Source organism: Tachysurus fulvidraco, chromosome 26, assembly GCF_022655615.1.
Source record: "Tachysurus fulvidraco isolate hzauxx_2018 chromosome 26, HZAU_PFXX_2.0, whole genome shotgun sequence".
In the NCBI taxonomy this organism is placed as follows: domain Eukaryota; kingdom Metazoa; phylum Chordata; class Actinopteri; order Siluriformes; family Bagridae; genus Tachysurus; species Tachysurus fulvidraco.
The window spans coordinates 2,570,393-2,582,777 of NC_062543.1; the positions used below are offsets into that span (position 1 = coordinate 2,570,393).

Here is a 12,385-nt window from a genome sequence, read left to right on the forward strand (position 1 = left end):
TGTAATCTGTTTTAAGACCTTTGCTTTTGCAGTTATGTTTGTAAGTGTAAATTTACAGACGATGAATTCATATAAAATTATTTTAAATATCCAGAGAGAATTGTCTACACTGTGTATATAAAATAAACTTTTAACTGCCAGGTTAGACAAAGTGTCCTGTTCAGTCTTATTATAAAAAATGTGGGGGAAAAAAATCAATGAAATGTGAAGATAAATGGGAAGAATCTCACCTGATGTGCATGAGGTTTGCGTCCATGCTCCAGGGAGCTTTTGGAGTGACTGGGACAGGAATACCATGTTTCTGAAAAGGAGATCGTTTTAAAGAGCAAAACTAAAATGTCAAAAGATTTAATAGGGGCAAGTGGAGTGTATCTGAGGCTTGTATCGAATAGTTTACAATCATCATCATCATCATCATCATCATCCCTAATCAACATTTATCACTACAGATTTTTTTTATACCTCTGCATACTCCATGAGATCCTTTCGGCCCCGGAAACGGTTGTAAAATTCTGGGATCCTCCAAGGCGAGATGATCTAACGTAGGACACAGAAAACTCTAAATTTAAACAGGAAAGCGAATCGAGAAGATACCGAGATTACACACATGAAGGAAGAATCCAGTCCTCACCTTCACTTCAGGGTACAGAGCGTAGCAGGTCAGCTCAAACCGAACCTGATCATTGCCCTGAAATCACAATAACATTATCATTAATTTATATATATATATATATATATATATATATATATATATATATATATATATATATATATATATATATATATATATAAACATGTTTTTTGTTTTTTTTTGTTTTTTTAAACGATGTAAAAAAACACATATTTTAATGGTGAATAGGAATAATGACAGTAATAATAAAAATAAGATGAAGATAAAGAAGAAGAAGAAGAAGAAGACGAAGACGAAGAGGAAGAAGAGGAAGAATAGGAATTAATAAGTATGTATAATCACTAAATACACAGAGTTACAAGAACACAGACGGATCAGGATATTTGTCTCCATCTAGCGGCAAAAACATGAACCAAATTATATCAAATTATTAAATCAAATTATTTGACTTTTTTTTAAAGACATTTAAAGCATAATGAATTTTAAATTATTTCTAAAAAATCAAAAACAAATAAATTATCAGATTAAAATACAACCTGCAAATAGAAAACAGTAAATATATATATTTCCTATAATATTAACTATATACTGATAATCGTTTATAAAACGATTTATTATAATTCACCAAGTAAAATGTAAAGTTTTTACATCATTTGAACCAACATTTCTCAGGAAAATGTAAAAGAAAACAAAAAAAACCCCAAAACAAAATAAAAACTTTTGTTTTCATTGTGGGGGAGTAATGCTGTGTTGTAGGTTTGTAGAGGTCGTCGTGATTAGATAAATATATGGGTTAGTGGAAATGACAAGGTAGTCCAGAACACTGCAACATAAGTTTTGCTGAGACTTTACAGTCTCGCAGGAGGGGAATAGTGTTGTGAAAAATCTTAGTAGAAATAATTAAAGTATTATTCCTTACAATACTATAACCAATGTAAAGTATTAGGCCTTGCAAAATATTACAATTGGAGACATAAGACATATGTAGGTGATGTTGTAGGCCAAAGATGTTTATTGTAATCATAAACTTAGTAAGAGTAACCAGATTCGGGGCTGTCAGGCTTAGTCAGTCTGAGCTCTCTGATCAACAATGTGTGAGGAAGTGAAAATCAAAATACAAAGCAACATTATAACAGCAAGGGCTTTGCACAAACAGTAATACAACATAACCAATATAATCAAGAACTTTTATCATAGCAAGAAATGAAATGAGGAAACTTGCTCATTGTAGCTGTAAAAAAAGGATTAATCCTCCACTTTGACCAGGAAGTAAGGCTCTTTTGAGCACATTTGTAATAACAAATGTAAAATTGTTATGTAGAATGGAGAAGACCTTGGGTCCCAGACCTTAGCTCATAGATTGTTATGTAGAATGAAGAAGACCAGGGTTCTCAGACAGCTCATAGCGATAACTTGTTATGTATAATGGAAAAGACATTGGTTCACATGCCTAGGCCCTGGGAACTAAGGGGAGGAAAATCCATAAATGGGCATATGGGAAAAAGGTGATGGGAAATAAGGGGAAATTAGGTCAGTGTATTTAGAAAACATAGGAGGTGATGCCGGTAAATAAGGTGATATGGCACCATGGGACTCCAAGGGTAGGAGGTAGGAGCACCAGGGTATATATTGAGAAGATATCTGGGGCTCGGGGGTGAAGGTGTGTGTGTCAAATTCTTCTGGCCAGATGAAGGAGGCAGCCCCGCGCGCGTGTGTGTGGTGTGTGCGTGTGTGTGGTGTGTGTGTGTTTTTTACTTTTGCAAGAACGTCGTGAGATTTTTTGTTTTTGATTGATTTTTGCATGACATGCAATTTTTGGGGTTTTTATTTGTTACTTTCAACTTGGCAATTTCTCTTAGAAGATTGTTGGCTGATTGACCACAATAAAGAAGTTTGCTCATTCTCTTCCAGGTCTGAGGAGTTTTCTCGGTGTTTTTTTTTGTAGTAATTAGAGTTAGTTAAGTCTAACTAAAACAGTCTTTAGTAACCATAAAGTCTAAGAGAGGAGGACACCCTGCGATGTGTCGACTTGGAGACGGGCTCGGAGTTACGACAGATGTGCAAGTCCAAAATAAACTTATTTTAATTATTTTATCATTTTATGCCTTTCGGGTTTCACAATTTACCTTTTTTTGCCTTTGTTGTGGTCTCACAACCCTAAAATGTTAATCTTAAGTTTATTTTACCGAATAACGATCAAACTGTCAGTGAGTTTAATAAACCGGGTTAATTTAGCTCCACCCAGCATGTGGGGCCAATTCTGACTTTTATACACACTGAATTTTATACACAGAATAAAAATTGGACCCGAATGAGCAGCTCAGATCTGATCTGCTGAATGAAGTGTTCAGTTGGACTCTAGCTTGTGTGCACTAACCTTCCCAGTGGCCCCATGGGAGACGTATTGTGCCCCCTCCTGGCGGGCAATCTGGACCTGACGCCGAGCGATGCAGGGTCGAGCAATGGAGGTCCCCAGCAGGTACCGATCCTCATAGATGGCGTTGGCCTGCAGTGAGGTCCAGATGAACTCTTCGACAAACTCGGCACGTAGGTCCTCAATGAACACCTGTCTCAAACACACACACACACACACACACACACACACACACACACACACACACACACACACACTGGATGAGGCTGATGACCTTGAAACCATTACTTACTATACTATAACAATGTTATTATGAATAATAATAAGAATAGTTTATGAGAACTACAACTGAAAACATACATGTTTTCAATTTTACCACAACTTGTACCGCAATATATTTATTTTTACATATTTATTTTTTGTAATTTTAATACAACACAGCTTTCTTCATACTTTTATTCAACTGAAAGAGACGACATGCTGATTTCCAAATAAACCACTGGCTGAATATTCATTCGTACTTTATTTAATTCACTGGTTTATCCGTTACCTTTTTCGCCCCGAGATTCGTCGCTTTCTTTCTGGCCGCGTCAAAGTCTTCCTCTTGCCCAATATTAGCCTGCAAACAAACAAAAAACACAAGGGCTCATTAACGTACATTTCTTTCTTTTACAAAATTATCAATGTGCTGAAATTCCTCTGTATTGATAACTATTTTCGTATTTGACCAAATTTCCCTGTAAGCACAAAGTTAAAGGTGAAGTTTGTAATATTTTAAAGTGTCTCTACATGTTTAATAATTCTATCATTTCATAGAAACTTTTCAAAAACTAATTCACAACATTGCCATAAAACATGCCAAGCTTGAGTCTTCATTTCAAGCGATTAATGAATATTAAAAAATAATAGACATATTTTTACATCATTTTTTAAAAAATTTTTTAATTTAATAAAAAAAATACGGTGAATAACTTACGAGGATTTATCTGAATATATATAATATTTTTTCCCATAAATATTTAATTTTTTCCTTCTTTCTGACTTACCTTCTCTGCTGTTATTTTATACCTTACACCTAGAACTGAATGTAAAGTACATTTAAAACCTTTACAGTAAAAACGTGTTCCTGAACCGTTTAGTTCCGCACTTCTTATTATAAAGACTTGTTTCCTGAAAAGAAAAAACAAAACAAACAATACACAACATAATGAGACACACCCTTGAAAGCTGCAAACACATGACAAGCAGTGGTGCAGTGAAGACCAGAACGTTCTGTTCTACTGGAAATTATGTTTTATCTTCCATCCATCTTCAGTAACCGGTTTATCCTGGACATGGCTGCTGTTGATCCGGTGATTACACCAGACACCAGTCCATCACAGGGTTTCTCTTTCTATGACCCTCTGACACACACACACACACACACACACACACACACATTAGACCCATCAACCTGCTGTCATGTTGCTACTCTGTCACTGAAAGTTTTTTTTAATTATAAACCATAATGTCATCTTTTAACAATAATCCCAAAATGCCTTGTGTGGTAATAAATCTTGGAACAAATAGATGCAGGATGTAAATGTGTTGGGAGAAAAAAAACCTGTCAAATTGTTTCTTTTGACTGATTAGTTTGAAATCATATGACATGCGAATCATTTATTAAGCTCTACTATGAAGGATTTAAATATATTCTTTTTTTCTGGGCCAGAAATGAGCTCCACCCCTTATTGAAAATTAAATGCTCCTGGTCTAATACGCCAACACACAACTAATACTTAAAGCAGAGCTCCTTAATATGAAGGTTGCAGAAATTCTGCACCTTACATACTGCTCCTTAAAATGTTTTATTTTCCGCTAATCACCAAACAGCCAAAAGCTAAGTAAGTACCTTAGTGTACCTTAAAGTACTTAAAGTACCCTACTGGTCCGAGTCAAATTTAAATTGTTTGGCTTGAAGTTTTACACTTTTAGAAAAGAGTTTGTTCCGTGTCCGAGTCATTATGGGATGTTCAGGTGATGATGACTTTAATAAACACCTCATCCACAGCATACTTTATTCCAGAATCTAGTGTTTTTATTGCCAACAAACAGAGTTTTTATTGACAGTATCTCTCAGAAAATATTACTCGATTCTGTTTCTTTTAAGCATCGCCCCTTGTCCTCTGACGCCACCTACTGACTCCAAATACACAGATCTCAGATTGTTATCTAATAAAATAGATTTAAAAATAATAATCTAGATTTCCAATGAATATTTAAAGAGCCACTGAGATGATATGGTGGTCATTTTTATAAAGTATCACCACACAATTAATAAAACTAAAATCGTTTCTAGATTTTGCTGTCTACAAAATACATAAAAAATATCCTTAACTAATGTTGATTTAATATGTAACCTGTAACATGGATGGAAATGTTTACACCACAGGTTTCCCACGCCTGGGCCTGGAGAGCTAACTGCCCAGCTTTAATTAAGAAAAATTTGTTTTTTTCCCCTCTGGTCTAACACACGCACTGATTAAAATAAAAGCTTTTGGTTTGTAGAAGGATAAGTGCTTAACGACAAGGTGTGTGAACGCTGAGACATGACACATGACACATTGAGTCGTCGGATCAAAAATATTAATAACCCTGCCAACGATATTACATCAAACAAATATTTTTTTCCCTAAGAAAATAAGGTTATGTTGGGTTGCCCAGAAGCGAGAACCATAAATATAGTCAATGAGTCAATGATTATTTATTTGCAGGTCATGTGCAAACGCATGTCAGGACAAGTGTGTGTTGAACATTCCCAACACTCCCATTACAGGAAAGAAAGTATTTTTTACAGCAAAGCAGAAAGTTGTGTAAAGCAGTTTTGCAAGTTCAACTGGTCTCAAAATAAAAATAAAAATAAATAAATAATTTGACGAAGCCTACGGTTGCGAGCGGTATGCGGAATTGAAAAGAAAAGAAAAAAAGTAAACTTACTCTACGGTTAAACTACGGTTAAGCGTCAAGCTATTGTTCTGTCTCATTCAGATATGAACACAGAATTGTGTAGCTTTTGTCGCTGTAGGCTTTGTAGTGATATGTAGGGATCAGGATTCTTCACACTTCACAGCTTTCTTTATGAGCTGCTCTGGCACTTCAACACAGTCAGCGGATTTCTGCTACTCTGCCATGTATGTTGTTTTTTTTTATTTTATGAGCTCTATAGCTCTAGATCCAAAACACTGCTGAAACCACAGCAGCAGCGAAAGCCCTGTATTGCAGATTATCATCAGATAATAAGGGTGAGGTCAGGTGGGAAAAGTGCTTCAGTAGCAAATTGTGCATGTCCTGGGATGACGGTTGATCCTAACCACTTTGTGACTCGCAGTGCAGCTCAGTAGTTTTAAACATCCTACACTAATGACCAACAGGTTGTGGGTTCAAATCCCATTCTTATTTGCTTATAACAAATAAATGTTAGCAGTAATTACACTGTAACATTTCATTTTTATTTACTTTACACACACAAAACCAAGTTTTAAGACAACATTCCCGTGCCCTTGAGCAAGGCACCGAACCCCCCAACTGCTCCCCGGGTGCAGCAGCATAAATGGCTGCCCACTGCTCCGGGTGTGTGTTCACTGCCGTGTGTGTGTTCACTGCCGTGTGTGTGCACTTTGGATGGGTCAAATGCAGAGAACGAATTCTGAGTATGGGTCACCGTACTTAGCCGTATGTCATGTCACTTCACTTCACTTCACTTTAAAAAAGTAACACACACACACACACACACACACACACACACACACACACACACACATACACACATGTCTCTGTAAGACCAGGCTTGATTTCTGAAAGGTCGTTCTGTAAGCAATTAACTTTTAAGGAGTGCTTAAACCAAATCCACACAGAATGATTCATAATGATTCTGAATTTAAGTAATATTTTCTGTCATCTCACATGGAGTGTGTGTCATCACATAAAAGGAAATGAAACGGGGTGAAGTTCCCATGGTGAGATCTTACCAGGTAGGCGATGACATCATAGCCTTGCTCCTTGAGCCACACCAGGATGCAGGACGTGTCAAGTCCGCCGCTGTACGCCAGGACCACTGTACCTTTGGACATTTTTTCCACCTTTAGTCCCTTTCCTAAATCAGAGAAAACAGAATTAAAGTTTAAACAACCAGGAAATCACAAATTACAGATTCACAATGATGTTTTTAACACGTGAAAATAAAGTAAATCTGGAACTTTAATAACAAAAACTCATTAGTTTTAAAACACTGACTTGATAAGGATGAAATTAATTTCACTGATTTAGAAATACTACAAAAGATTGTCTTTGTAAAGGAAATGGTGATCGTCACTTGTGTTTTTCCAGCTCTAAGACACCGTTTTTTAAAGATTAATGATTAAACCTTGTGTATTAGACCTACTGTGGATTAGTAAGTAAAAATATACTTTAATCCAGGTTAGTAAATAAAACCTGGAACAGGAAACTCTGGTGGGATTTACAGCTGTTCACGATTTTTTCCCTTCCTCTTATGTATGTGTTTTGAAGCCAATGTGCACAATTCTGTGCGTGATGCAATTACATATATGCGTAACGCGTACTGCGTAATGCAATTCTATGTGTAATGCGTCATGCGCAATGCAATTCTACCTCCTACACTATATTTTCGGAACATTTCTAACAGACCTGCTAAATAATGACATCAGTTCTAACAGAGGATAATTTATGGAAAAAAAAATAGAACTCACCCAAAGCGAAGATAAACAAATAGGTAAAGAAACAGACGAAAGCTTCCTACACCAAGCAGCAGGAGCGCGTGGACTTTATATAAATGCCGGTGTTTCGTCAGCGTCTTCATGAAGCGAGCCAATCAGACACCAGAGGAGTATCAGTGGGCGTGGCAACGCCTACATCCCTCAGTACGTGTCCTGATGTAACGTTTTATCGACCTTGCATGTGCTGGGTTTGTTTCATCAGATACTAAGATTAACACTACAATAATATTATATAAACACTTTATTACGGTTATATACAGTATTATTTCTCTCTTCCTTTTTAATAAAAAGTCTATGTAAGATCTGTTACTTTACACTTTTATAAACATAATCCTTGGAGATGAGATGAATTAAATAGAACAGTTAAATACATGTTTTAAATACATTCATTAAAAATCATTAATAAGTCATTTTATACACACAAAAACGTGTTTCGGTCCATTATTGAGAAGTTGTGTCACTTCTCTATGAAAGTGAAAGTGAAGTGACATGCGGCTAAGTACGGTGAACCATACTCAGAATTTGTTCTCTGCATTTAACCCATCCAAAGTGCACACACACAGCAGTGAACACACACACACCATGAACACACACCCGAAGCAGTGGGCAGCCATTTATGCTGCAGCACCCAGGGAGCAGGGTTCAGTGCCTTGCTCAAGGGCACCTCAGTCGTGGCCGGCCCGAGACTCGAACCCACAACCTTAGGATTACGAGTCAGACTCTCTAACCATTAGGCCACGACTTGCCTCATCTAATGAAGAGAACTGAGGTTTTTTAATTATTATTATTCTCTTAATAATAAATGTGCAAAACACACGTATTATTAACACCTACCACGTAACGGATAAGCCTTAAAAATGTGCCTTAACCCGGGTTAAAAATGTATCTGTGCATAACCAGCTTGTACTTAGGAGGTGACACGAGACAGGACATGAACCATAACCTCCAGGTCCAATATTATTAATGGTGATATTATACCCATTTTGTTCATGCTCGTAATTTATAAACATGTGGATACACAATTTCTTCATTTTCAGATCAACTCTAATGGGAGTTCTGTAACTGTCTTTGTTCACTCATAGGTTCCTTGGATCATGATGTCCTGTCTCTTCTAGTAGATTTGGACGGTCTGTATAAGTCTTGACTGTGTCCTCTTCCCAGGCACACGTTAGTATAAAAGCCTTCTGATTCCAACCTTTGTTAAGACTAGAAATCCCAGGTTGTCTTCGTGCCTTCACAAAAAAAACCTTCTCTTTAATTATAACGTGGCTGTCGGCCTCCTTATTCTTCAGACATCTTCTGATGCCGGTGCAGAATTTTGATGCTTCAGCAGTCTGTTTCGTAATACAAGCTGTTCAAAATATTTTCCATTTCCTTATCTCACAAATCTACCTTGAAGGAAGTCTTTGTTAGATAAAGACCTTTTGAATAGCACTGATATTAATCACAATTGTTTCCTCCAGGAAACATGAGCTGGAAATTCCAGGTTTGCATTTACAGAAAAAGTTCTGTTTAATGAAAGAGGAGGAAATTTTATGCTAAGCTGTCAGTCAGTGGCCTATTTTCTCAGTGTTCTTATCCGGATACCTGTGGTTTCTTTTAAATCGATCTACATCTACCTTCTTTACTTGATTACAAGAAACCCATTTCATCTATTTAAAGTTGCTTATCAAATAAAACCAAGAATCAAGAAATACTCATAAACCACATTTTTGACATTTATTTTTTAAATTGTAAAAACATTGATATTTTGAAGAAAGATGCCACAAGCACACTTTTTGAGTGGGAAAAAAAAGAATTATGAATATTAAAATAAAAAAATAATTAGACAAAAAATAAATATTTTAGAGACATCTTATAATCATTTTCTGTTCAGTGATAGTTATTAAGAATCATTTTCTGTTTGTGTCCATTTTCTTACAGTATATTTAGAAAATAATAGACATATTTTTACATCATTTTTTAATTTTTTTTTAATTTAATAAAAAAAATACGGTGAATAACTTACGAGGATTTATCTGAATATATATAATATTTCTTCCCATAAATATTTAATTTTTCCTTCTTTCTGACTTACCTTCTCTGCTGTTATTTTATACCTTACACCTAGAACTGAATGTAAAGTACATTTAAAACCTTTACAGTAAAAACGTGTTCCTGAACCGTTTAGTTCCGCACTTCTTATTATAAAGACTTGTTTCCTGAAAAGAAAAAACAAAACAAACAATACACAACATAATGAGACACACCCTTGAAAGCTGCAAACACATGACAAGCAGTGGTGCAGTGAAGACCAGAACGTTCTGTTCTACTGGAAATTATGTTTTATCTTCCATCCATCTTCAGTAACCGGTTTATCCTGGACATGGCTGCTGTTGATCCGGTGATTACACCAGACACCAGTCCATCACAGGGTTTCTCTCTCTATGACCCTCTGACACACACACACACACACACACACACACACACACACACACACACATTAGACCCATCAACCTGCTGTCATGTTGCTACTCTGTCACTAAAAGTTTTTTTTTATTATAAACCATAATGTCATCTTTTAACAATAATCCCAGAATGCCTTGTGTGGTAATAAATCTTGGAACAAATAGATGCAGGATGTAAATGTGTTGGGAGAAAAAAAAACCTGTCAAATTGTTTCTTTTGACTGATTAGTTTGAAATCATATGACATGCGAATCATTTATTAAGCTCTACTATGAAGGATTTAAATATAAATATAATCCTTCTCTGTCTAAACCATTCAGATTCACAGCCCAAACTTGGAATCACTGTTCATTTACTGTAAACCCTTTTATCCATCACGGGAACTCTCCTCATTTATTTTTATCGGAATCTCCATCCACATAAGGCCAACGTGAGTGATGCAATGCAAAATCTGGCAAACCAAATATCATAGCTTGGAGCAAAATAATCCGGTTTCTCTTTTTATTATCCTTGGAGACTTTAACTGAACAAAACTGACACTTGAACTTCCAAAATACAGACAGCATATTAATTGTCCCACAAGAGAGAAAAATCCACTGGATCATTGCTACACAATTCTTAAGGACGCATATCGCTCTGTACCCAGGGCAGTCTTGGGGAACTCTGATCACTGCTTGGACCATCTTATCCCAACATACAGGCAGAAACTAAAATCTACTAATCCTGTAGTAAAAACAGTGAAGAGATGGACCAGTGAGGCAAAGCAGGAACTACAAGACTGTTTTGCCTGCACTGATTGGAGTATCTTTGAGGCTGGAACTGACAGTCTGGATGAACTGACTGACACTGTGACGTCTTACATCGGTTTTTGTGAAGACGTGTGTGTGCCAATCAAAACCTTCTGCAAACTCACTAACAACAAGCCATGGTTCAAAGCCAAACTGAAAAAACGTTGACATGCCAAGGAAGATGCCTACAGAGGGGAGGACAAAGCTCTGTATAAGCAGGCCAGGAACCTACTGACAAAAGAGATCAGAATAGCCAAAGGAAGCTATTCAGTCTTCAACAGATCCCTGGAGCTGTGTGAAGTCCCCTCCTGCTTTCCACTTTCCACAATCATCCCAAGAAACCCTCCATCACTGGACTGAATGACTACAGACCTGTCGCTCAGACATCTGTTGTCATGAAGACCTTTGAACAGCTGGTGTTGGCCCACCTAAAGACTGAAACAGAACAGATGCTGGATCGCCTACAGTTTGCCTACAGAACAAACAGATCAGTGAAAGATGCAGTCAAGATTGGGCTACACTACATTCTGCAACACCTGAACTGCCCAGGGACATGTGCCCGGATTCTCTTTGTCAGAATCAGAATTGTCGACCTCAGTTCGGCTTTTAATACCTCCATCATTTGGACAATCAGTACTGGCGCTCCTCAGGGATGTGTCCTCTCCCCGTTGCTATACTCTATACTAATGACTGCACTTCAAGTGACCCAACTGTTAAACTCCTGAAATTTGCAGATGATAATATGCTCATCTGTCTCATCCAAGATGGTGATGAGTCTGTATACCCGCAGGAGGTGAAGCGGCTGGTGCTATGGTGCATAGATAGTGAACCTTAGCAAAGACCCCTCGAAACTACTCCCCCTTACAATATCCAACAGCACTGTGGCTTAGTGGTTAGCACGTTTGCCTCACACCTCCAGGGTTGGGGGTTCGACTCCCACCTCCGCCTTGTGTGTGTGGAGTTTACATGTTCTCCCCGTGCCTCGGGGGTTTCCTCCGGGTACTCCGGTTTCCTCCCCCGGTCCAAAGACATGCATGGTAGGTTGATTGGCATCTCTGAAAAATTGTCCATAGTGTGTGAATGAGTGTGTGTGTGTGTGCCCTGTGATTGGTTAGTACTCCGTCCAGGGTGCATCCTGCCTCGATGCCCGATGACGCCTGAGATAGGCACAGGCTCCCCGTGACCAGAGAAGTTCGGATAAAGCGGTAGAAAATGAATGAATGAATGAATTAAAAGACAGATTTTATAACGTTTACTGGGACATGTTTTATCTCTATATTTATCATGAAGTGTGTACTGTAGTGGTCACATCCCTGCTGATCAAAGAGTCTTTGTCTCTTCACCAAGCAAAGAGGTTGAATCCGAAATGAGGT

At 37.4% G+C, this 12,385-nt stretch overlaps 1 protein-coding gene across 1 annotated transcript in view; it reads right to left on the bottom strand.

The window, feature by feature from the left end:
• Positions 1-7,893, bottom strand: part of ass1 (argininosuccinate synthase 1) — a 25,947-nt gene extending 18,054 nt beyond the window's left edge. The window contains exons 1-7 of the mRNA XM_027136752.2: positions 7,751-7,893; positions 7,013-7,137; positions 3,556-3,624; positions 3,009-3,197; positions 632-688; positions 463-537; positions 231-301 (exon numbers count right to left, since the gene is read on the bottom strand). Of these exons, the coding sequence (XP_026992553.1) occupies positions 231-301; positions 463-537; positions 632-688; positions 3,009-3,197; positions 3,556-3,624; positions 7,013-7,114 (563 nt within the window). The 5' untranslated portion in view covers positions 7,115-7,137; positions 7,751-7,893. The remainder of the gene's footprint in view (positions 1-230; positions 302-462; positions 538-631; positions 689-3,008; positions 3,198-3,555; positions 3,625-7,012; positions 7,138-7,750) is intronic.
• Between the last annotated feature and the right edge of the window lie 4,492 nt (positions 7,894-12,385).